The sequence below is a fragment of the Molothrus ater genome, chromosome Z (assembly GCF_012460135.2).
Source record: "Molothrus ater isolate BHLD 08-10-18 breed brown headed cowbird chromosome Z, BPBGC_Mater_1.1, whole genome shotgun sequence".
Lineage (NCBI taxonomy): Eukaryota > Metazoa > Chordata > Aves > Passeriformes > Icteridae > Molothrus > Molothrus ater.
In genome coordinates this window covers 16,541,206-16,567,760 of record NC_050511.2, presented here as the reverse complement: position 1 = coordinate 16,567,760, position 26,555 = coordinate 16,541,206, and the positions used below count along the sequence as shown (strand labels likewise).

The 26,555-nt window shown below is 42.1% G+C and overlaps 1 protein-coding gene across 1 annotated transcript; it reads right to left on the bottom strand.

Annotated features, from left to right (window-relative positions):
- Positions 1-1,582: 1,582 nt before the first annotated feature.
- Positions 1,583-8,171, bottom strand: FST (follistatin). Its single transcript, XM_036403194.2, has 6 exons — positions 8,048-8,171; positions 5,873-6,064; positions 5,248-5,466; positions 4,678-4,902; positions 3,411-3,641; positions 1,583-2,690 (listed from the first exon to the last, which is right to left on the bottom strand). The coding sequence occupies exons 1-6, from the start codon at positions 8,127-8,129 to the stop codon at positions 2,608-2,610; spliced, it is 1,032 nt and encodes a 343-aa protein (XP_036259087.1). The 5' UTR covers positions 8,130-8,171; the 3' UTR covers positions 1,583-2,607.
- Between the last annotated feature and the right edge of the window lie 18,384 nt (positions 8,172-26,555).

The following is a 26,555-nucleotide window of genomic DNA, read 5'->3' as shown; positions in this document are numbered from 1 at the left end:
GATGCATAAATAATTTTTTATGTTTTATGTAATAGGATAGGGAAATTTTTGTAAGTAGAGCCTTACTTGTGGTAACAACAGGACCAGGTAGCACTGAACAGGATTTTGGTTCCTGCTCTACTTATGCAGGTTACCTTTCCTCAATTCACTGCAGTAGTAGCTAGTCTCAAACAGTGTCCAGTCTTAATATAGGTTGACCAAAAAGAAATTCTGAATTAAATTTCCTCTTGGGAGAAAAATAATTTCCAAGTGATAGAGTGCTCTCAGATTATTTGTTAGATTTATTTTTTTTTCCTTTCGTATTTATTACACATCTTGAATTTGAGCAAGTAAATTCTGCTTTGCTTTTTTTTATTGGTCATCTAAATCGATAGATGACCAAATCTGTCCATTTAGATGACCAATAGATAAAAATGATAGATGACCAATAGATAAAAATCCAAACACATATTTGAATTCTCCTAGGAATATGAAAGTAAAAGATATCTAAAAAGGTGTGGGGCAGCAAAGGGAAGGGATGCCATCCAAAGGGACCTGGACAGGCTTGAGAGGTGGGACCATGCAAACCTCAGGGAGCTCAGCAAGGCCAAGGGCAAGGTCCTGCACCTGCATTGGGGCAATCCCAGGCACACCCACAGGCTGGGCAGAGAAGTGATTGAGAGCAGCCCTGACGGGAGGGACTTGGGGATGGGGGCTGATGAAAAACTCACCATGAGCCAGCAGTGAGTGCTCCCAGCCCAGAAAGCCAAGGAAATCCTGGGCTGCATCCAAAGCAGCATTGGCCAGCAGATTGAGAGAAGGGTTCTACCCCTCTGCTCTGCTCTGCTGAGACCCCACTTGGAACGCTGCATCCAGCTCTGGTGTCATCAATATAAGAGGGACATGGAACTGCTAGAGCAAAGCCAGTGGAGGGTCATGAGGTTTGTAAGATGACTGGAGCATGTCTCCTGTGTAAACAGACTGAAAAAGTGGGGGTTGCTCAGCCTAGAGAAGAGAAGGTTGTGTGGAACCCTCACAGACACTTTCAGATCTGAAGGGGCCTACAGGGAAGCTGGAGAGGGATTCTCTGACAGGGACAAGAGTGACAGGTCAAGGAGGAATGGGTACACTCTGAAAGACGAGAAATTGAAACTAGGTGTTAGGAAGAAATTCTTTACTTTGAGGGTGGTGGAATACTGGAACAGTTGCACAAAGAAGCCGTGGATGCCCTATCCCTGGCAGTGTTAAAGGCCAGGTTGGATGGGGCACTGAGCTACCTGGTCTAGTGAAAGATGTCCCTGCACATGGTAGAGGAGTTGAAACTAGACAGTCTTAAGGTCTGTTCTAACCCAAAACATTTTGTGATTCTATGAAATTACAGACTTCCTGTTAAGAGGATTGAGAGTGAAAAAAAAAGACCAATCTCTTCTCCTCTATGACTATGCTTAAGCAGTAATGGAGACATTGTTCACATCTGAAAAGAGGGTTTCTTATATCAATGTGGGCTGAGAGCTTTGGCCTTAAGTGGTGTTGCATGGTGCAAAAGAATCCAGAGGACCAAAACCATTCAGAATGAAAGACTAAGGACTGCCTCTAGGGAAAATTCCACTTTTTATTTTTTTTTCACTCATCATTTATTTACAAATACACATTATAACTTTTATATACATTGCACATTTACATGGTAGAAAAGTACAAAACTATATATTTAAATGAATTTATATTTAACTCGCCATGTTTGAAAATATAAAATTGCATCAGAAAAAAAGTATTATGAAAAGCAAGAAACTTGAACTGATAAAGCTTTGATATAACTTTTAGCAACACACCGATTGGGAAAGAAAATTTTGAAAGTGGTACTGCAAGACCATCTTAAAGGAAACACCTGATAAAACACTTATGCATGTGACAAAAAATTAAAACAATAAAAATAAAATAAAACCTTTATTCTTATTACAGTTAGGCCTGTAGATGTTATCAAACTTCACAATCCAATTTCTTTGGGTTCAAAATTTGTATAATACAGTATAAACTCTCAGTACACTGACATCATTTCGGTACACAATGTGATGAGAAGTAGAGAAGGTGAAGTGTAAGAAGTTTCCTTAAAGATTGCCTCACTGCACCTTGACAGTATACTTTAGTCAGTTACAATGCCTTTTGGTCAGTCAAGATTCCTTGTAAACAAAAACACGGGATCTTTTACGTAGAGAACCGGCAAAAAGAAAATCCAATAAATAAATGTAACAGAACTGACATGCAAGTTTGTTAAAGTGGAAAAGAGTTAACATCAGTGAAACAAAGAGATGAGATCATGTGGGTAGGCTCTAAGGAATGGACTTTTATAGTTTGCAAGAAAAAAGAAAAGCTTTACTTTACAAGCAAGAGACCTCACAATAAATAACACTGCTCTTCCCGTAACGAATAAATTTCTTCAAAAAACAAGGTGTACGGTCAACCAGACATTTTATGTATAAATTATAAAACATGACACAGTATAAATAAATGTCTACGAGACTCAACTATATGTATACTTTTTTTTTCTCCCCAAAATAAATAAGCATACACTTATTTACAGTACGGACATTGATTTTGTGCCCAATGGCTGTTTCAATAGTGATGGAGGTTTTACCACTCTAGAATGGAAGATATAGGAAAGCTGTAGTCCTGGTCTTCATCTTCCTCTTCATCCTCTGGGTCTTCATTAATTGCTATATGGGGGAATACAGGGGAGCTGTTGTTTAAATAAGGACAACAACAGCGCAGAAGCAGCTCAGTGCATGTTTTGAAAGCCCTCTGAACAGCCATAATACAGCGTTGCATTTTATGCGACTTGTAGTGAGATGCTCTTTGGCATCTGCTGTTATGCAATAAGGTTTTTTTACACATAATCTATGAAGTCATAACTGCAGAAAGTTCTGAAGAATCAATGGCTCAGGTTTTATTGGCAGATTCCTGAAATCAAATAAAAAGCGCTCTGGTGTTTTAGTTTAATTGCTTTGTGTCCTTCATTCAGAGTTAGTAGAGGCAACTGTGCTAAACCAGGTGCCACGTACTACCTTTAGGCTTGTTCTTTTGGACCGAGTTAAGAGTTTATCCAGGTGTTAATAAAGCAATCAGCAAAGCACACGAGAGCAGACAATGTACAAAAAAAGTCACTAGAATTACACTCCTCGGGCAACCCCTTTCTGATAGAATGGCTTGTCCTTGGAACATCCCCAAAAAACTCCAACTTGAAGGCCAGCTCGTTGTTGGAGATCTATTGCATTTTATCAGCAACCAAAGTGTGTGCGTGAAAGATAGATACTTATATTCTACTGTACCTTGAATCAATAAATCAATCTTTCTTATGTTTAAAGGTGTAAGTCTTCATTACCTAGGTATCGCCTTCAGAAGCCTTAAGTGTCTGCAGAGTTAAAAATCTCACTTACAGTTGCAAGATCCAGAATGCTTAACTTCTAGAAGCACACCCATGGAGCAAGCTGCCTCTTTCATGGCACACTCGCTTGGGTAAGTTGTGTTATCGCTGGCACACACTGCTTCTTCTGACTTGCTTTCAGGGCATAGCTCATCACAGAGGGCACACCGACCTCTGCCAACCTTAAAATCCCACAAGCATTTCTTCCCAGCACTGCATTGAATGTCTTCACAGGATTTGGCTTCTAAAAATACACACAGAATACTAGAGGTAAGTAAAAAGACAAAGGAAAAAGCAAAGCAAAGACAAGCAACCCCCAAAACCTCCCTTTCACCAGTTAACAGTGAAAAAAGAAAGCTCAGATATAGTAGATGTGATCTTACTTGCTGATTTTGCTCAAGCAAGTATTTCCTTGGACAACAGTGCCTGTCTATATGTGGGGGAGGAAAGACAGCTGTGCCAGCAAAGCTTGGCCCTGGGAATACAGAATTACATTTGCCTATTGTACATGACTTTCCTGCTCCATTTCATGTCAGTGGAAATTTGGCTCCCCAAATTAGCAGTAAATGCAGGATTTGTCAACAGGTCCAGCATTTCTAAATCTATTATTTTTAATCTAACCCACAGACAGCAGTTGTCCACAAGATTTGAAAGGGAATTCACCTCAACCTATGCAAACTTAAAGCAACCTGAGACTCCCCCAAATTCCCACAGCGGTTTTGGGATTAGAGGCTGCCCTGCAGGTGCTTCTTCATAATACACTGCGCTATCAATCCTTTCTGGAATCACTTCCAACACAGATTGTCAGGTTGCACAGAAATTATTTGCCTATCTTCACCCACCCACTGTCTCCAAAGCCCACAATTATTTCTAAAGAGGAAAAAGTGATCAGATGTTTTCAATTAAGTTAATGTAGTCTTTGCCAAGACCACTTGAAGACAATTGTTTCCAGGAATACAGACCCATTGAATACGGTGACCTTATTACACATCGTAACCATCTCATCATCTATTTCAGGGAGGCTATTTCTCCATTGGATACTAATGTCAGCACTCACAGACATAGCAAGATCAGGCCCTCTTCTCCCTCACTTCTACTGCAATCTTTTCCAGGACTAAGTTCACCCCAGGCTCTCCTCTTCTGGGAAGGGAGCACTGGCCCAAGCTGCTGACGTCTCCTTCCCCAGCACTAACTACATCCCTCCAGTTACACACACTGGGTACTCTGAAAGAGGCGACTGAGGAAGCCCTCCACACTCAGTCTCCTCCAAAGATACTTACTGACACATTTTCCTTCGTAGGCTAATCCAATGGATCTTCCCAGGAGGCAGGTAGCTTTCCTCAGGTGGCAGGCACTGGCGTAAGTTATGCCGTCATTCCCGCAGAGATACTGTTCAGGGGAGGTAGGCTCTGGACAAATTCGGTTACATGTCACACAGTAGGCATTGTTGGTTTGGTCAACCACACATGTGGAGCTGCCTGGGCATAAGACATCCCTGCAGGTCTCTGAAATACAGACAGAAACACAATGGTTAGTAGAAGACACCAGGATCCCAGTGAGGAGTGAATAGATGACAACAAGAACAAATGACTACATAAAAGCCTTCAGCAGCTCTCCTCGTTTAAGGGCTGCTGGAGGATGCCTTCATATCTCAGGGCAGCTGTGTGAACACAGGTGCTGCCAGACTATAGGGAGCTCTCAGTTCAGCTACATCCTTGTCTACTGAGCATGGTCTAGTTACTCTCCCCCAGCCTGGTTCCTGTGAGAAACTACATCCAACAACTCCTCCCTACTCTCAGACAGACACCCTTTGGCATTTGAGGGAGATTGGATTAGATTTGCAAACCTACTTTTGCATTTGCCCTGATACTGGACTTCAAGTTCAGGCTGTTCTTTACATCTGGCTTTGAGAAGGGCGCACTCGTTCCTGTAGGTTTTCCCATCTAAGCCACACACGGGGCCCTTCCAAGTGATATTAGAGCAATCCGGAGCACAAACACACCGAGGTTTGTTCTTCTTGTTCATTTTACATTTCTTCCCGGGTCCACAGTCCACATTCTCGCATGTTTCTGATGGAAGGAAAGAGGCACCACTTTAGTACCAAGCGTGCAGAAGAGACCTGGTGTCAAAACTGCTTAAAGAAAAAAAGATACCGTGAACCCAGAGCACAGAGCAGCAACACCCCTCCCTCCCGTTCCAGGACACGCCGCTCGAGGTAAATTCCCTCCGCCAGCGAAGGCAGGGGGGAGAGAGGTTGTCTCCCCTCCTCCTCGTGATGTGCAAGGCGGCGAGCAGACATGGGGGTCCCCCCCGCGATCCCGGGGCTGGTACGAGACGTCCCTCAAAACCCCGACGAGGAAGGAAGCGGGAGGACAGCGCTGGCCCCCTCCAACTCCCGCCCCGCTCCTCCTCCCCCAGCCCAGCCCCTGCCGGAGCCGCTCCTCAGCAGGGAGCAGCTCGCCAGCACCCCCTCACCTTTGCACGGGATGCAGTTTGGGGCTCCCCCATTAAAAATCATCCACTTAAAAAGCGTGTTGTCGTTGACGTCCTCCGCCGTCCAGGACGTGGTCAGGCGGCCGCTCTTGCAGCACTCCTCCTTGCTGAGGTCGGTTTTGTAGAGGACCTGGCAGCGCCCGTTCCGCGCCTGCCGGAGCCAGCAGTTCCCAGCTGTGGGGCGGGGGGCGGGGGGGACACCCAGACGGATCAGTGGCGGCCACCAGTGACCCAGACACAGCACGTGCGCCTTGCCGTGACTTTTACTAGACCGTTTCCTTTTATTTGTCCCGTTTCATAACCCGCAGCTACTACGGCCCATTTGGAAGCGCAGTTTAAAAAACAAACAAACCCTCCCCCCCCCACCAAAACCCAACCAAACAAAAAATCCTCCCCAAAACCACAAAAGAACTAAAAAACCCAAACCAAGAAAACAAAACAAAATCCAAAACAAAACAAAACAAAACAAAATGAAAGAAAGAGAAGACCCAACCAAAACAGAGCGAGAGTTTTTGGAGGTATTTATTCCATATGTAGAGCAGAAGGAGCACTGCCGACACGTGACAGAGGCTTGAAAAGGATGTGCATTTAAAAGGGAATAAAAAGAAAATCGCGCTTGCAAATTCCTTCCTCCTCCCCCTGCCCTCTCCTCCTCACCGCGGCTGCACAGCAGCATTGTTTTAGTGCCGCACAGTTTCACTCCCAGCCCATTTTGCAATCTGCACGAATTGGGAACATTTGCTGTTAGCGAAGTCTTTCGAAATCGCCACATTTTGCTGTTTCTATTAACAAATGTCTCCTTCACTAAAATAATTCAGCAGAGTTCCAAAAAAAAAGTGAGCAAAGTACATAAAATAGAAGGACACTTATAGTAGGAGGTCCCTATAGAGTTTTAAAAATCGATCAAGCTGGAAAAGTTATAGGTGCCATCTCTTCCTGCAAACATTTCAGAGGAAAGTACACTATCCTTACACCGGATAGAGTAGGTTTTCTTGGGGTTATTTTTTGCCTTTTTTTCCCCCCTCTAGTATCCCTGTTATTTGTGGAGTCAAGCCAAGAACATTAGTCCAAGCAACTCCCCCTTTTTTAGCTGAAGCATTTTAGTTGAGATGAGTCTCTCGTGAATAACCAATGTGACTTCTCCAGCAACTCAATACCAATTGATTCTGCTGCTAATCCAGCCGGGGCTCGATCCTGCCTCCTTACTCCGATGGGAATGTATCGCAGCGAGGGGCCGGGATCGGCCAGCGGAGATGTTGCTGGGCGCGGGGCAAGACCCCCCCCTCGCCACCCCCCCCCAACAAAAATCACTGAACACACAATTCCCTTATTAAAAAAAAAAGGCTTGTGTTTTACAGTTGCCTACGTTAGATTAACTTATATCTATATCAGTACTGGGAAAGGGAAAAAGAAAAGAAAAATTATAAAAGAAGCAATGGCAAGACGTCCAGGTTGTGGCTGGAACATGGTCAAAAAAAGGAGAAAAACCCCCAAACTAAAGATCAATATTCCCTTGTGTCGAAAGAGGGCTCTTAAGAGTTGTCAATATCAGGTTCGGGTTTGTTTTGTTCGCACGAAAAAGAAAAAAACCCAACCACCAACTTATTCAAGCGTACTCTTCAGTGCAGGAGAATTTACAACGCTAATATTTATTCAGACACACACCCCAAAAAAAAAAAAAAAAAAGAGTAGGGAGGAGGAGGATATCCCAATATTAAAGTCAGTAAAATGACCACTTATTGGTTTCTAAAAATGTCAGCTGTAATCGTGGGGTTCTCCATCACCACCTCTCCTTCAGTCAGTCAGGAGAGATAAAAATCTAAACTAAATTACCAACAAACTTTGTGCATTCATTCGGCAGCCGAGACTGGGAAAGTTCCCTCACGATGCTGCTCTTCATTCATGCTGCATAATAACAATAAAAAACAAGAAACATCCTATCTGTCCTCTGTGGCTTTGCAGAGCAGTGTGAAGATCCGATCAAAAAGGGATCTAAATGACACCTCTGCACCTCGCTACAAAGCCCACAGTTAACTTCTGTTCTCTTGGACCTTGGAGAGAGGCGTTTAACACCGCAAGCAAACTAAGCCGTGCCCGAAAGACAGAAAACATTAGTAATAATAAAGAAACGTATCTGCGAATAAAGTCTGGTCTTACCCTGCACTGTGTGATCTTCCATGAAGTGGCACAGAAACATCAGGATTAAGAGCATGCCCGGGTGGATTCTCTGATTTAACATCCTCAGTATAGCAGGGAGTGAGAGAGACGCAGAGACAGCGTGAGGGGGAGTAGGGAGAGGGAGCGAGCACTAGCCAGCCTGCTTATGATCGCTCTATTGAATGAACGTCAGGCTCTGAATGCAGTCTCTCTTTAAATCTATACGGGGGTCCTAGCTGTCTGCGGTGGGCGGTCTCCTAATGTGTGTGTGTGTCTGCTCGGGGGTGGGGAGATTTAAAAAGTTCAGTGTGAATCAGGTGACATTTTCCACCTTCTGGAAACCCTCTCCAATTATCCGCTCTAGGTGCACGCACACACAGGCGCGCACCCGCGCAGCCCTGAGCGGCGGAGCCGCCGGCGGGGGCAGCGGCGGGAGCGGCCCCGGCCCCGGCCCCGGCCCCGGCGCGGAGCCGCCGCGGCCGCGCAAGCGCCACGGGGGGCTGGAGACCCGCGGGGGTCGCGGCCGCCCCAGGGGCGCCCCGGTTGCTCCGGCGGGCCGGGGGTGCTGCCGGGGCGCGGAGCGGAGCCCGCCCGCCCGGAGCCGGCTCCGCGGGCGCGGTCCCCGGGCGAGGTGGCTGCGGAGGATACATCCCGCTGCCCGCACCGCCGGGCGGATACATCGCCCGCCCCAAAGAAACCCCGAACCCCGATCGACCGGCCGCAAACCTGAAAAAACCCTAAACCCCCAAAAGACTGAACCGGCTAAAAGTTTAATACCTAGGGCCGTTCCCGGTTGATAGGGTTTTCACAGGGAGAGCCCGGGAGGACGAGACGGGAACGGGGGCGATGTAGGCGGTCTCCTTTCAGAAACAGAAAGATTGCAACATCGATAATGAACTTCTAGGGCACTAGTTTATTAAGCACAGTCTGGCATTATTCTCCCCTTAGAAAAGTTGGCGGTCTCTCATTTATAACATTTTTTGGCACTGCTGAATGAAACTGAGTAGGCGATATTTCCTTTTATACAAAACGATTACTTAACGGAAAATGGTATTGTTTATTCAAAAGCTGCCTTTTAAATTTCGATTCTTTCGCTTTTCTGAGCCACCAAAGCACAACAGACTGCGAAGTATGCAGACAGGAATGCCCGGACAGTGCCGGGTCAGGGGCCGGTGCGCCGCGGCCGCCCGCGCCCTCCGCCCGGCCCTCCCCACACCCCTCCTCCCCGCTCCCGCCCCCCGCCGCCCCCTCCCGACTGCCCCCTCCCCACAACTGCAAATAACTCAGTGATAACAGATTTTTTTCCACCAACTGCAGGAGATAGTGCTAATCTTTTAATAAAAGATCCCATTACAATGGGATCTGTCTGGACAGACTATAATAGATCCAGAAATACAGCCGTGCTAATATTAGAAGACAGTTGTTTGGGTGCCTCAGGCCGGGCCCTGGTCCCTCTTTGAAAGTGGGCATGAATCACAATGTCCCTCGGTACCACCTGCGGTCACACGCATTAAGGAGCAGACTGGTAAATGATTGACCTCGCTGCATTTTTTTTTATGTTGTTGTTGTTGGTTTTTTTTTTTCTTTTTTCTTTTTTTTTTTTCTTTTTTTTTTGTGTTATTAGTATTATGATCCTCGTCCTGAGCATCTCCCGGGCATTTTGAGCACTTCAGAAGCTCCGGGACTTCACATCCCTTTTAATCTTTTCCCAGATTGGTGCCACTCTCCCCCTGCCCCCCGCCCCTGCCGCCGGCTGCCGGAGCCGCGCTCATGCGGGGGTGCGTACTGCCCTCTACCGGCGGCGCCGCGCAGCGGCAGCGCCCGAGCGGCCGCGGCCCCGGCCCCGAGCCGGCCCTGCCCGCGCCGGGGACGGGCCCCGGGCAGCGCCGCAGCCCGGCCGCAAGGTGCTCCGGGGGCCGCTGTCCCCGTGGGGCTCCGGACACATCCGCCGCACAGGTCGGGAGGCAGCACGGCCCCCGCCGGGGCAGCATCGGTGCCAGGGCTGGTCCGGGAGGAGTCCCGGGGGAGGCGCGGGGGATCCCGGCGGCAGCGCGGGGCGCGCAGGCGGCTGCTCCCCCGCTCGGCGGCCAGGCTCGGCTCGGCTCGGCTCGGCCCGGCCCGGCCAGGCCCAGCGCGGTCCAGCACGGTCCGGCACTGCACAGCCCGGCACGGCACTGCCCGGCTGCCTGGAGGGCTGCGGGGTCAGGCTCACCTTCCCGTGTTCCTTTTGTGTATGTTTTTTAGTAATTGGCCAATACGGTGTTTATCCTGAAAATGTTTTCAGTTATAGAGGGGCGTTTTCAGGCCGTGTTCCTGGAAATGAAACACAGAATGGGTCGATAAGGTTTACACGTGCTTCATGCATGCATCATTGGGAGATCAATATGATTGCGCTGGTATGGAGATTTGTATCACACCTGTTCTCTGACATCACTTAGAAACAGCTGCTGTTTCTTTCATTGTTTTCCCTTTTTTTTTTTTTAATTTTTCTTTTTTTAAATGCTAGATACTGGGTTTGTGAGTAAGAACATGCCAGGGACATATTATGTAATCAGAAATGCTTTCTTCTTTCTCACTGTGTGTGCCACTCTTTATGACTCCCCCGCCCCTTTCTGCTTTGCCAACAATCATATTTAAATTACCAAAAAACCAATAGCGTCGATCTGTAACTGAACTGTCAGGCAGCACAAGAAAAGAGTGTTGTTTTCAGTCTGACAGGTTTCACAACTTCTTTCTACCAAGAAATGTATGCATTTTAATATAGGCTTTTGGATGTGAATCCAATCTTTGCAGCTGGCCCTGATCTTAGAATAATAGAGCCTTTAAAAAAAAACCCCTTATATACTTACATCTCAGACTTTCAGAAAGTTCAGATTTGGCTCTCAATTTACATATTTCTGTGTTCTAATAGAGCTATAGCCACAGCTACAGCTATGGCAAACTCCATAATACAAAATATTAAGTGTCTGGCCTCTGAATAAAATAGCAGCAAAATATGGAGAAGGAGGAAAAGTTACCTTGTCAACATGTGCTATTAACATACACACACACACAGATGCAGACACGCACATACATACATACATGCACATGGAATATTGAGTTTGTGATGTCAGTATTCACTGTACTAGTATAACATTACCTTTTACGCCCTTCCCCTCACTCTGTTGCCTATCAGAAGAGTGGTTGCTCGTATCAGGAGTGGTCCAGCTTGGAACCCCCTCTTTGATAAGGAACATGTCTGCAATAAAATTTTTTGGGTTGTGGATGGGACTCTAGGACAAAACTGATTATTTGGAATGGATCTGGATTTTCATCAAATGGGAAGGCCTGTCCTGGTAATCTAACATTCAAGGAGTGGAAAAAGACTCAGACACCCTCCTGTGGTCCTGGATGCATGTATGCATCATCCCATGCAGTTTCTCACACAACTCTCAGTGGCCTCTCCCACTGAGCAAGTACTCTATAATAAAGATAGAACGTCCTCTTCTGGTAGGAGAGAAGACTTGTTACCTTGCTTTGTTTCCATCTAATTTCACTGATTATCACAGAAAGAAGGACCTGTTTCTGGAAAAGTGCAATTTAATGTAGGCTCCCCTCATTTGCATCCCAGATATTAAATTTAAGGACTTTTCTGAGTACCATTGCATTGTACCAATTGAAAAGCTTTCCCTCCACTTTTTTTTAAGTATAGGAGAAGAAGAATTACAGTCCTTAACGACTTTTCTGTAGAAATTTCATGTGCTGTTTCTCAGCAAAAAGTAGCACAAAAAATTGTATTGCAAAATTTGACTTCTTGATTTAATCCAGACCTTTTGTGAAAAGCAAGCAAACTAGTTCCTGATAAAACTAAGCCCTAAAATATGTGAACTGAATTCTAATATCAGGTACTGGCTATGTGTTCTATTCCACTGAGGTTATTCCTGCACATCAGTGAGACTGTTAAACATAGAACTTGTAGTGCATGCTCTTGGGGAGTGTTGTGATTATCAGATGTTGAACAGTTGTTCTTTCTTTTTTTTGTTAAATTGACCTAAGAGGTTATGCCTGTTGTCGGGTGGTGGGCAATGGACTGGTAAAGAGGTAGTAGGGATCTTTCATTCTGGTTCATACTGCAGAAAGGTCTTGTAGACAGGTGTCATTCATGTTTTAGGACAGATAAAATTGACATATATATGATATGAGCCAAACTGACCCCTTCCTTACCTCCTTTTGGTGGTTCAGGAAGTAATAACAGAATTGTGCATCCCCCTACAGTTTGAAGGATACCCGCCTCTTACTGGAAGTCCAAACAGGACAAACCATCTTAGACACTCCAAAGGTGTTCTCTTGTCTTGTGCTGGCAGCGCCACAGACCACCACTGAAGAACTGCAGCAAGACTTATTATTCAGTACCCATTGCAAACGGGATGTGGTGTGGCAAGATGAGCTTTAATGTGTGAGTGGAATGAAAACAGGTTATTAAATAAGTTGCAAAATCTTTCTGGATTATTGGAAGCTTGGACAAAAGTGCAAAATTCCAGTAGAAAATGGTATTGGAAAAAACTGTAAGGAAGCTCTTAAAAACATTAACTATCTGAGGAAGCGAAATAAAAAATTATAAAGGAGTCTATTGATCTATTGCTTTCTTGATTTGTTGAAGAGATGTTCCTCTGTATATTTTCAGACAATATTAAACAACTAGAAACGTGCAACAGACCATGGAATTTCTAGGGCAAGTCTCTCACCTTGTTGGGATTGCAGTGTTTTCAACAGCAACAGGAATTCTGGTGTAGATTCTAAATTAATCTTTTAAAACTTAAAAAAAATTTAAAAGGAAAGAAAATATAGTTATTGTGGGAAACTTGCTCTTCACAGTTCTTAGGATGCTACAACTGTAAAGAAATGCTAGAAGAACAGTGCTGCTAGCTGTAGACAACCCATTTCCACATAAAGGCTTAAGAAATGGCATGTAGGAGGGAACATGGAGATAGCAATACTGTCAGGCAGCTCAGCCCCTGGAAGGCCATTTCAACCTCTGGCTCTCTGACGTCATATGTTAAGTGCCGAATGGCTTGTGCTCAGCTTCCAGACAGGCAAATTGCCTTTTCTGCTTCCACAACTATTCCAAATGAAGCTGTGTCATTCTTGGTGACAAAACTTCAAAATTTTAAATTGTGATTATAGGTGAGGAGCTTTAGGAATGGCTAAATGGGGTTATGTGTGGGTATTGTACTTTTAAGGTCTGGAACATTTTGCAAGGCAGACTTCAAGAGACATGTCAGTTGGCAATCAGTTGCAGCTGAACCTGGACTGGAGACTAAACCAAAGATAAAGAGGACATACATAGTTTGTAAGCAGCTATTGTGAAAATTAAGTCAATTTTTGCCATTACTTTATGTTTCTTTTTGTTAGTTTGTTGTCTTCTTCTTAGAGTTAATGTGAAGGGCATATCTGATTATTTGTAAGTGTGGAGTCACATAACTCTCTAATCCAAAAAAAGGCAGTGTTTGACTGTGGGTCCTGGATTGGAGCTTAATGGAAAAAAAATCACTATTAAGCATGGTAGTCAACTTTGACAAGCTGAAGGAACAAGGCAAAAAGGATAATAGATGGAGAATTTCCAGCTCAATGCATATATCTGGTGATGTACTGGATCTTGTTTCTAGACTGAGTAAGTACCTGACTGTGTCAAAGTTGCAGCCTTGTTAGGGACAGATCATTAACTTCTTGTTGTGAGGTTTATATTTACTTTATTGCCTATTTAGGAAGAGGATCAATTTTAATGGTTTACTTTCAGATATTAATGGAACCAAATGGATTTTAGACTGCTGTTTAGCCAGTGCCAGCTTACTGGGACGTTATCAAAATTGTCCTACATGGTACCTGTTGGTAAACTCCAAATGCTCCTGATGTCACCTTGTAGTACTGCCTTAAGTGTGCTGGTCAGAAGAGAAATGAGCTAGATATCAGCACAAATGAAGATCTAAATGTGACTAACTGTGAGAAAGAATTTTAGAGAAGATAAGGTCATGGCTATGATAGAAGCAAAGAAATGCTTTTATCCCAGTTATGATGGGCTGCTTTATTTTTACGAGCAGAAAAGGAGCATATTTCAGGATCTGGAGCATCATCACACGTGTATCCTATCCCTTTACAGGTAATCAAAATTTTTGGTCCATTAAAAAGTACATTTTTGCTATCACAAAAACAGCAGTGAATTTCCAAAATTATTTTTTAAATACAAATTGAAACTATTGTACTACATTAAGTACATGGCTCTGCATGTGCTTCTGTAGATTTGTCCTATGGCAGTGCTAGATAGTGGTATCTGGAGACCATCGAAAGTCTTATTTTGAAGTCAGACTTTTATGAAACAAATACAAATATGCTAGCAGTATAGGAAAGATGAAGACCCCAGGGTAATTTATGCCTTCTTTTGGGACTTCCTGCATAAATTTCTTTGCAATGTATGCCCTGCATGGATCATTTAGAGTTTGTTGGCTTCACAGTATGTACTGTGGGAATTGTCTCCCTTCAGTAGCACTAAAATTGTGTTGTGTCCTCCTAAAACTCCCCTGAGAAGGGCATCTAGTGATCCTTGTGCCTCCTGTTCTGTCCACTAATGTGGTTAGTTTGCATACACTTTCTTGTACACTTGATCATGAGGTGACTTGAGTAGCCACATGTTATGGATAGAAAACTATATCTCCAGACTCCAGTCGTTACAGTACCCTTTCTCCCTGGCTGTATGGGAGAAGAGGCGCATTTTCTGTACACCAGGTAGCAAGTTTAGTTACAGGTTGGCAAGGCAGTCCAGATTGCATGGGTTTGAGCTTCTGCTTTCTTGCCTCTGCTCTGACCCTTGCCTGTTCTCATGATCAACCTAAACAACTCTTGTTTTCCACTGGTCATCAGTGGTAGGGATATCTGCGGGGCTTCAGACTCTTGAGAACATGCTCATCCTTAACAGGTGTTCTTATTGTACAGACTATTGTGGGAGCAGGAAGAGTTAAACTTGGAGATCATCTACATTTCAGATGAGAAGGTTTGAGAAGTAAAGGCAGGAAAAAGGCTTTAGCCATTTTCCCATACTATATACCTATTCTATATAATTCCAGCTGCTGCTACAGAAGTGTATGGCAGCATATCTGGTAGCCTGGTACAAATAACCTGGGTACACTTGGACTTGACAAATGACATTAGATATCTTTGCTCAGGTACAAAACAACATCCCAAAGGACTAGGGATAGCCTGTGGAACATTGGGGATAAGCCCCAAATCTTAACTATATCTGTCTCCACTGGCCATTCTTTCTCGCTGCTGTGTTACCTTATCTCATTTATGCATGAAGAAGTCCTTGGATTGGCCCCACATGTTAAAATGTGAAATAATAAAGAAAAGCTGATTATTAGAAGAAAAGTTGTTTCATTGATGCCTCATAAAATTCAGACATTGAGGATTTGGTCTATATTAGGTTTCTTCTTTTTATTTATGTCTATTGCATTTACCATTGATTCATGTTTTTCTTTTTTTGAAGATAAAAGAATGATAAGGTTTGGTCACAAAGTTTGTCCTACTTTCTTGCATTACAGGCAATAGAAGGTGGCAGTAGTGAGGCCCAGAGTCCAAGTATTCCTTGTTCCTAGCATCTTAGTTCCCCCTAACTGTACAATCTTGAAGTCCCATTTCCAAGACAACACTCAATCTGTTTCTAGTCCTTCACTCACTGACCATGTGCTGCAGAGCTCATGGAGCTTTCTAAGCATCATTTGGTATCCAAAAGAAAGATGAAATTCTGTGGTGGTGATGGTGAGAAGGCAGTGCAGAATCCTTTCCAGCTTTGTATATGAAGACCGTGTCTGCAAATGGAAAAAGTCACAAAATTGTTCTGTCAGAGCTCCCAAATGCTTTCTAACCTGAATGCCAAAATAGTACTATTTGCTATGTAGGGTCGTAACCAGCAAATCTGGGAGGCTTGGCAGGTCCCTGCTTGTCTCTAATGAAGACAGCAATGGTTAAATAGAGGATGCCTTAGGTCCCACACCTCTGACCAGAGGTTCTCACGAGTCTTTGTTTTTCATGGTTGCTCACCTCAGTGAGCTGCAGTATTGCTAAGGTCAAATATTCCGAATGTACATGTCACAAGCCTTGATTCAAACAAATCAGCTTAAGTAAGTAGTTTTAAATCCAGTTATCTTTCTTTCTGGTTTCTGTCTATTTTTCTCGTTTCTGAGATGGCAATCACTTTCTTAAGACTTCCTGCAAAACAATGACATTTCCAAGTAACTTTTAAAAATTAAAGCAGAGACTATAATATCTTTTCAGGATTCCAATATCTAGCATTTTAAGAACATCTTTGACATAAATTTAGAAATTTCGACCTGAAAGGTGTGGGGCCACACTGACCCTAAAAGGTGTGAAAACATAATAGCAAAAGCAGCCTATTTTGTGGAAATATGATTGTCAGAGAAAGACACTTTTCTTCATTTTTATTTACAAAACTCAAGAGCTTTTGGTGGAGGAGCAGGAGAGAGAGAAGGGAAGGGATAGCATGGGATGAATAATAAAATAATTAGAGTCTCTAGAGAGGATTGCAAAGTCAAAGAATCAAATAAAATTCATGCTATTAGGTTTCATTTCGTGTTCATGAAGTTTTAGCAGGAAAAAAAATTAAAAGTGTTCTTAGCAGCAAACACTTGTAAGGGAGGTTTTGAATAACAATTGACAATCTGAAAGTGTAATATTTTTAAACAATGTTCACTACTCCTAACTAACTTATAGCTAAAAGAATTCACAAAATAAGAGAGACCTCTTGAGGACTTAGAATGAATTCCAATAGCTTGGTTCTTCTTAGATGTCTTTGATGCATGTGTAGTTTACCTATTGATAAAATAAAAGGGAAAGAGAATAAAGAAAAGCATTCCTGAGAAGGCCTAAGTCAAAACTGATTTTGCATCCATTAGGTGGAAAGAAAGTCTATACCCCAGTTAGGGCTTTACCCACAAAATTTTGAAGTATGCTTTTGCAGCCTGCTACTAGTAAAACACAAATGCTTAAAAGAATTCATTCTGAAGTATCTCAAAGATGAAGACATAACAAATCTAGACAGTGAGAGAGTAATTTAAGCATCAAACTCTGTATGCTATTTGGCTCAAACCGCAATATCCCAAAATTCAATAGTGCAAGTGAAGTAACTGACTCTAAGGAAAATAACACCATACCAACAGTGTAACTTGCTGTGTCTGGAACCACTTAAAATGAAATAAATATACTAGTTTTATCCCATCTTGTTTAAAGATGCACATAATTTTTAAGATCTTTTTTAAGCCTCCTAAAAACTTTGCAGCAGGACATTAGCAGGTAATTCTTCTTTTATTCTAGGTTATTGTAAGAGTACAGTTTGAGAGTCCTGATTCTGTTGAAGTTGTTAAAAAAAAAAGAAGAAAACAGAAAATCTCCAAAAATTGTAGCTTCTCAGAATTAAAATCATAATATTTTCACAGAAAAGTGAAATTTAATTCTGGACAAGTTTCAGCCCCAAATTAAAAAAAAGTAACAACTTGACACATAGATGAATGATAACAGATAAATTATGCCTGAATGTGGCATAGAAGAGAAAGATAGAGAAGAGAAGATAGAAAGGGATTTATTTGCAATTACTTTTCTGTCTTTATAATTTTAATATTTTATTTAAAATGATAAAACACTTGTGATTCAATTACAGCAATGTTCTTTCAGATGCAGAAACGAGATTATCTTCCAATCTGATCTCTCTTTTTAGAGCATTCCTGCCCAGACATGATGCACGTGTAGAAGTGATGCGGGTTACTAGATCAGGACCCATCACTTTCTCAGTTACATGGTTATTATACACCGCCTTATGGTCAAGTAATATTTGCTACAATAGTTCCTTTTGTAGGATGTAAATACATTTTCTCTTATATGGCTCTTCTATTTGTCAGAGGAGAAGAGACATTATTCAGCACTTTCTTTTAGTATCTTAGAATCAGTCAAATGTTCATGTTCCATAGGCAGCAAATTCAGGCTGAGAAATATTGGTAGGGGGAGATTTGAAGGCTCAGAGACACTGACAGAGAAAAGGATAACATTTAGGGGATTTATTCTTCTTAAATTACTCCTGCAAGAAAAAATAGTGGTGTAAACGGGAGGCTGTACCCCCGTATTTGGAGAAGGACAATTAGCACTGCAATGAAACAAAGCACACTGCCTGTTTCTGCCGCTGCTCAGGCTTGTCCTTTCGGCATTACCCTCTAGTGGAACTGGTTGGGATTTCAGTCACTTGTGGAAATGCTTCCAGTGTTCCCTGAGCGGCGTGCCACCAGGGATGCTGTCCCCTGAGACCATAGCATTTGAGCTCTGGCACCCTGAAGGCTTTCCAGAAAGAAGATGCTCAGATGAGGCAGCAGTCCAGTTCTGGTGTGTCCCTTGAGGAGTGTTCTGGGAAGTTCATGGGAGCTCCAGGTCTATCACGTGTGCTGCCTTCTCCCATGTCCTGCGTCAGCCTAGCTAGCTCATGCCACACTACAGGTGGTTGGTCTCCATTCCCTAATGAAGCCTTGCATGCTTTGCTGTTGGTTTCTGAGATTTGGTGGCCAATTTTCTTTTGTGGAGACAGCAGAAAATTGCAAATGTTCATTCAGCTGAATTCCTTGTATAAAGTCGCCTGCAGAGATCTCAAGAAAAGTGGAAATTCTAGAGAATTTCTTTAGGGAGATGTGTGGCAGGGCATTTTCCTGACAATTCAGATTGTCAGTAGGTACTCATTTTGATTTTGTTCTCCATGAATTTTACTGAATCACATTTTCACACTATGATGACATCTTGTATTGTTCATGGAGTGCCTTCCTTTCCCCAGGTATCTGATCCAAGGAAAGCTGGATTTTGATGTACACAGATCAGTTGCTTTTCAGGAAATAATTGTTACCTCTGGCTGGACATGTTAGCTACTACCTGAGTTAAAGAGTTTAGTCATCCCATTAGAAATAGCTGGGAAACAAGGAAAGGGGTTTTATTTCTCCTGGGCCTCAGGCAGTTAAGTATTTTGCAAGAAAACCTTCAGGAATCCACTGCTGAGCAATAATGTGTTGGATATAAATGGACTAACATTGTATACATAATGTCAATTTGCAGAAAAGACAGATGGATTTGGGGTTAAAATAGAATATAACAGTTGGAAAATCCCTACTGGTCTTTCTTGTGTCATTCTAAGAAAGTAGTTTCATTTGTTTTGTTCTAGGTCACTGTAAATTTAAGCTAATGATAATACACCTTCATGTCATAATTGGAATGTATGTATGAATTAAATATTTGGTCCTGGTTTACTTTGAAGCACTTTTGTCTAATACAGAATGTGCACCAGGCAGCTGCAGGGAAAATGCAATCTGACACTGGGATTGTCTGTGTGATAACCCAGGTGAGGGAGGATGTGCCTGAGTGCTGTGCTGGTGGTGCAAAGGGAGCCTGCTGCTGTGCGTGGTGCCTGTGTGCCCCTGCTGCTGTGGGGAGGAGGAACGTGCTGTCACATCCCAGTGCCATCCAGTCCTGGCAGCACATGCTCAAAGACTGCACAAACAACTTTTGCCTTGTGACTGTTTTCCTAAGCTACTTGCCAACAGTGGGGCAGAAGGGAATTGGAGAAGTATGAGTTTCTGTGCAGGTAAGGGTCCAAGCCAAGTAGGTGGGGGTATGGAGTGGCTTTTCATTTTGGCCCTGAAGTTAAGAGAGACTGTGGCTGTAGAAGCAGCTGCAACAACTCTGCTGTTGATGCTTTTACTCCTGGGAACATCAGTGCTAGGTTGTTCTAAAAACACTGGTTGTTTTCTGTCCCAGGCCACTGATACCCACAGCTCTTTTCCCTCTGCCAGTGAGATACTCATTCCAAGGTTGTTCAAGATTTTGCTTCTCAGTCTAACTTAAGTAAGGATTTTTAGATTTCAAGGATCCTTGTAAGATAGCTATGCAATTTCTTCTTATCCTTCAGTGATGTAGAATAACAGGCTTAGAGTACCTGTGCTGTCATCCCTAGAGGTGTAACAATGAAGGTCTGGCATATGTCACCCATTTTACAGGTGGGTCAGCAATTAGGAAAATGAAAGAAAATTGGTCAATGTGCTTTACAGATGCAATGCACAGCCAGGCATGACAGTTATAATTAACATTTCAGTGTGACCTAGCCACCTATATATTTCTTTATGCGAACTTGTAAAGGGCCTTGTGGAAGCACCATCTGCTGATTCCAAATAAAACTACAAATGCTGTGGAAACTTTCTGCTGCTGGTTCTGCATTGAAATGGATTGAGTGCTACATACTAAGCTTCCAGCTTGGATCCAGATTTGAATTGAAATGAGTTATTTATGTTGCTCTGTATTTCATGGAGTATTTTTCTTTCCTATACAAACTAGTAAAGAAAAATGACTACAATCAGAATGTCTCTGTGCTTTTCAGACCATCTCATATCCCATTAAAAGTATCTATCTGATGCTTTTAATAATAACTCTTTGTGATATTTATAAACATCCTAGGATGCTTCATTTCCTGATTACTTGCATGTTCATTACCCAAAAACAAACCACCTAGGTCTAGTATGCCAGCTGACTACACTAGAGTCAAAAAGCAGTGACTCCTTTACAGACCTGTTGTCCATAGTCATTAATAAAACAAAAGAAAAAAAATTGTTAAGGAAATAGTGGTTGAATGGATTTTCATAATCCTTCCTATATAGAGTGACATGGAATACATTAAACCCAAAAATAGTGGAGGGCATGTGATATTTTCCTGTACTGAATCATATTTGAGAAGAACCGGGGCATCTTGACTGCATTATCAGATTCCTTTTTATGTATGAACAACTCTGCTTTGTCTTACAGGATTTCATCTGAAGAACTCAAGAGAGGAACATGCATTGTGCTTCAAAGTTAATGAGAATACCCTTAAGTAGTTCTGAGAGCCACTTCAAAACACTGCAGAACAATTTTACAGAATAGGTAAAACATGACTGTCTTCCTCAGACTAGTTGTATAAATAAAGTTTGTGGGGCTATTCATGGGAGTAGAGTGAGAAATATTTGACCCATGATCTTACATATCAAATATCTTTATGTATTATTAACAATCTATAAAGCTGGACATAAAAATGTGACTTGTTAATGCCAAACTTATGTCATGTGGAACAGGAAGAGAAAGAACAGAGTCTTTCCTATATGGTTTGACAAGACCTTTTTCAATAAACTTGTAAGTGTCCCATGGCCATAGGTGCAGATTATAAATTAACTTGGAGGCAGGTGTTTCCGTGGCTGCAGGGAAACTTGTGCCAACATGTATTCACAGGCTGTGGCCACAATATCCACAGTAAAAGTATGTGCCAGTGCTTGCAATAGACTGCAAATGGAAGCAAACTTGTGATGCTGGAATAAATTTTCTATCCACTGAAACTAAAACTGGAAGCATAAATATTATAGCTGGAAGATTATATTTGATCTTTGCCACCATTAAGATTCCTATCTCAGGTGTTCTGCTTCTAATAGTCCTGTTTCAATATGTAAAAGCATAAAAGGTAGCATATTTTCTCCCCTGTCTTTTTGTTCCTCTCTCTGTCTTTCATACACATGAAGAAAAAGGTTAAAAGAAGGTAAAAAAAAATCCAGTTCTTTGACTGGGACACAGAAATTATGACTCTGACTGGTCTGGTGCCTGCAGTAGAATATCTCTGACAGAGATCAACTCTACCAGAAGTTTCTAAAGGGATCAAGAGGCCCCAGAGCAGACAAATATGGAATAATGTGACCACAGAGAAGATTGTCCATGGGGGTAGTCAGTCAGTGATGAGTCTTGTGTCTGAGCTATGCATCGGTGCTCTGGTTCTTACAGAGGGGTCTGTCTGCCACATGTAACTGTGGTGGCTTTGACTTGTCACAGAGTCTAAGCCTTTTGAATCCTCCTAAATTCTTTACCTAATTTTTTACCTTGTAGTAATGAATTTAACACTTAAATAAACATGTCTTTTCACCATTCCTAAAAATAACTCCTATTTTTGATGGAAATATGAATTAGAAACATGTAATCTTGGACCATAGCCATTTAGATTCTTATCTCTGATCATTTCCAGCATTGAATTCTCCAGAAAGGAGTGTGGAGAAAGCTATGATGTATGGCACAAAATGTTTGGGGTATTAGTTGGAAACATTTGGAGCTCTGTGCTTCAGCGATGCTTATTTGTCACTGTGAGCTGCTCAGCGTGGTTGTGTGCCAAGGCAGGGTGGTGGTGATGGAGGGGGAAAACAGGGGGATCTTCAGCCCTACTTTCTGCACCAGGGGCTGCAGTGCTCCAGTGACAAGGGAAGAAGTCCTTTCCAAAGACAGCATTGTTGTCCTCCTTGCCCACCCATGTTCATGTCAGAGTGGTGTGTGAAGCTGGCAGGAGGCTGGGCTGCAGCAGGGGTGGGTGAGCCACCTGGGAGGGCAACTTGCTCAGAGATCTCTTACCTTCCTGAGCAAGCAGGGGCTGTTTCCCAGAGATGCATCAGCCCCTGAAAAGCCACACTTAGGGCTATGTTATAGGAGTGTTTCCTGTTGAAAAGGGTTGCCTTTTAAATGTAATGGTAATGGTCTCCTTGTTGTTTTATGAGGACAAAGGGTAAATAAGATTATTTTTGTTTGTTATGGAATTGCCTAGTGACCATCTGTGAGCCTCATTATGGCAGCCATGGTTCAAATTTAGAGTAATAGATATCTCCTTGTGCTTGTAACGCAGCATCTAAATAGACCAGACAGATGAAGGTTAAGAAAAGTGGCAGAAAATGCAAGCAAATAGGAGTATTCAATTTACACCCTTAATAACATTTAATTTATGGTGTGTGCTTGCACTGTGACTGCTGGTTTTATTTATTTCCAAGCTAAATAATCCTAACATATTAAGGCTATAGAATCCTTCTTGTGGCTGTAACATTCTTATCAATTGTCTCCAGTAACTTTCTATTTCTGTTAAATGTTTCATTAGGTGGAGTAATCAGAACAAAACATATGAAAACATACCACTTATTTGCATAAAACATTCAGATATTTTCAGTAATATTCCTTATTACTTGCTGACCAAGGCAGTTGGAACAGATGTTTCCCCTGAGCTATACACAACAACATCTAGCTGTTTTTCTTGAGTGTATGAGCAATGCAGAAGTGGTTCAAATTATGCTTGCCATTGTGTATTGCTTCCTGAATTAGTGTAGTAATTTTATTTATTGTCTACTCATGCTCTGTGAAAAAACCTCATGTTTTCCACAATGCGCCCTGTTAATGGGGATGGTGGAAGGCTTCCCCTCTCTAAGACTGCAAAAATGGTGGCTTTTAAATGAATATATTATTACTCTAATAGATATTTTTATTATTAAAAGCAGTATTTATTATTAAATTATTATTAAAACTTTCTTTGCTGCATTTTTTGGACATGGAGAAGTTTCCAAAAGCAAGGAACGGCTATAGAGAGCCAAGACTTGGGAGGTTGTGTAATTATTACATACTCCTCATCTTTCAAAAGACAAGCTTATCTACAGACTGCCATTCTGCATAAAAAGAACACTTGGGCTTGGTAATTGACTTCTACTTCTCTTTCCCTCTTCTGGATCTTTGCCTGGGGGATCATCAGCCACACTTTCCATGGCGATTGCTAAGGGTGACTTTCTTCCCGCCCTTTTAAACAGACATTTTAGGCAGAATAAATGTAAATAATTTAATAGACTCCAGCCAGCAGTTACTAAAGCTAATACAACCATAGGATAGTGTTTGTAAAATAACAACGAAGCCAAATGCTTTCAGCTTTTGTCACTATGTACAGATGTGATTCAAACCAACCTCACATGTACTTGTGGGATAGTTGATCTGCAGAGATCAAGAATATAGTATAGCACAATAGTGCTATGTACAGTATAGCACTATATATCATTCGTTGTCACAATATCTGCACTTCTAATTTCTTGAAAAGAATTTTGCTTGTGGAAATTATTTATCAAGAAAATCAGTATTGTTGTGGTGTGTCTTATGCCTTTTTGTCAAGTAACAGAATCACAAGTTGACTTCTGCACCTGCACATACCCTTTATTTTACATTTTGAGGCACAATGAAAAGAAACAAAGCTGCAATGTCCTATACTGAGATGCATGGAGCTGGCTTCAAGGCAGTACAGACCTGTATAAAATGAGAAAATTTGAGGGCTTTGTGAACTTTTATAGAGGATCAGAAGAAAGCTGTTTAGCACAGGTGTTTCTGTAATTGTGATACATTGGAAAATTTCAGCATGTTCAAGGGCACTTATGCTGTGGCTACAGCTGTTCTAACTCACACTGCAAGGACAATGTGGTGTTTTAGTGCTAGCACACTTGATTGTGTAATGTAAAACAAGTAGGAAAGGAAATATTAGTTAAACCAAGGTGGTGCTCCTTTATTCCCTTTTTTTCCTTTTCTATTTTCTCCTCTCCTTTTTGTTTTATGATTTTTTATCCCTCCACATAGAAAAGCTGCTGTCAGAAACAGTGTCATGGCAAAGAGGCTGGGGTGGAGAATAGCCAGACATCTTCTAATAGCTCTGCTTCCTCCTGCTGCTCATATTCCTGCGCACTCAGTTTCTCTGAGCTGGGAAGGATAAAGCACAAATGCAGATAGACCAAGGTGGGAATGTTTTGAATCTCTTCCACAACATTGGAATATGGCAGTATAAGTTAATCTTCTGCTCCCTGATTTGCAGTTTGTTCCTGTGCTTTTGAAGGATGTCTTAAATTGCAAGGTGATTAGGTTGCAGAGAACTAGTTTGAAATCTATTGAGGTTGTACTGTGTTCATCTGGTGATCTGAATTAATTTAAAAACAGGCCATGACATTAACTTTGCTATTATCCAACCTTTCTATATATAGAGCAACAGATTTATTTTACATGAAAAATGAAGATATGGTCCTTGCCTACATGACAGTCCAGTCTGTGCTGGAAAAGATATTTATGCAGACTGTACTCTGAGCTTTCAGTCTGCTGGTGTGGGTGCTGGCTTAAGGAGACCTCTCTGAGTGGCCAGTCTGATCCACTGATCCACTTCTGACTTCTCAGAAGATAGTAGGTTATTCTGCAGTGTGTTTATTCTAAATGAGGTTGTGCATCTGTAGTCACTTAGGCATTTCCACAGCAGTTCAAGACAAATTTAACAGCAGGTTAGACTTTATTCCTAGTAGACCATGAACAGTGAAGCTACTGAAATACACTTTCTTTTGTGGTTAGATTCCCAAGTGTCTTATAATTTAGAGACTCATGCCATGACCTTTCCAGGGACACTGATAGGAGCTATTTTCTTGTTCTGGCTGTTTACGTGAAGCTCATAAACACTTAACATCTCTGAAAGTAACTCTGCTCTGCCATGTGACTTATTTAAGTGGGATACTGGCTTCAAAAGTTCTGAAGGCCAGAGTTGGTGAGCGACAAATACACAAATGCATAAGCACTTGTGCAGACACACATACACAGAACGCTGTGTATGTTATGCACACCACAGACAGCCTAGTAAGCCTAAAACGAAGGAAGCCAAAATCTAAAAAAGGGAATGAGGAACAAAGCTGGTGAAACTACAGGAGTAAATTCTGTAACATAAACAAAAACTTTACTCAGATCTTATTTTACTGATACTTATGTTCTGGGTTTCTTTGTTTGTTTAATTAATATTGACGTGTCTACAATAATTTCAATGTCATTCATTGTCTTATTCACAGTGGTATAAGTCAACAGTCAGTCAAACCCAGCAGGATGAACAGAATGGGAATCTTGGTAAGGGATTCTGCTGTAACCATCAGTGGTGTGACAAGACCCCATTTATGGACAGTTTTATTATAAAATACACAATAATTCTGGAGGCCAAGCGTTTTGCAGGAACTTCAGTGGAATGATGATAGTTTGTGCCAGACACCAAGCAGAAGAAGAACATTAGCTTTCTGATTTTAACATTCATACTACTTGCTTATACTTTTCATTAATCCTAGACTGATCCTTGACAGACTTCATAAAATGTTTGGTATTAGTATCACCTGGCTTTTATTTCAAAAAGTCAAGTTTTTAGTATGCATTTGCTAGCCAGCCTCCTGGGGGAGAGAAAAATGAACTGGGTAGTCATTTTAGTGGCGATTTCAGCATATAACAAATTGCACTTTGGAGGTACCTTTGTAGTTAGCCTAGACTAGTAGCTAAAGCAAGATATGCTGAATTTAAATTGCTGATACAAGGAAAGATCCATATTACCCTCAGCCTGGCCAGCTGCGTCAAAAAGGTCTTTCCCAGAGATTGTTATGTTTCATTTTTCTTGAAAATTCTTACTGCTTACAAAGTACCTACCAGTTATCATGAATTTGGAGATTTTATTCCTTTTTAGAGATTTGCAAAGTGCTGTTAATGGAAGAATTCCTGTTGTTGGTTGGTTTCACTAGGAAAAGGTTCATGCTGCTAGCATGTTCTGCTTGTTGTGTAGCTAATGGTGCCTTTAGTGTCA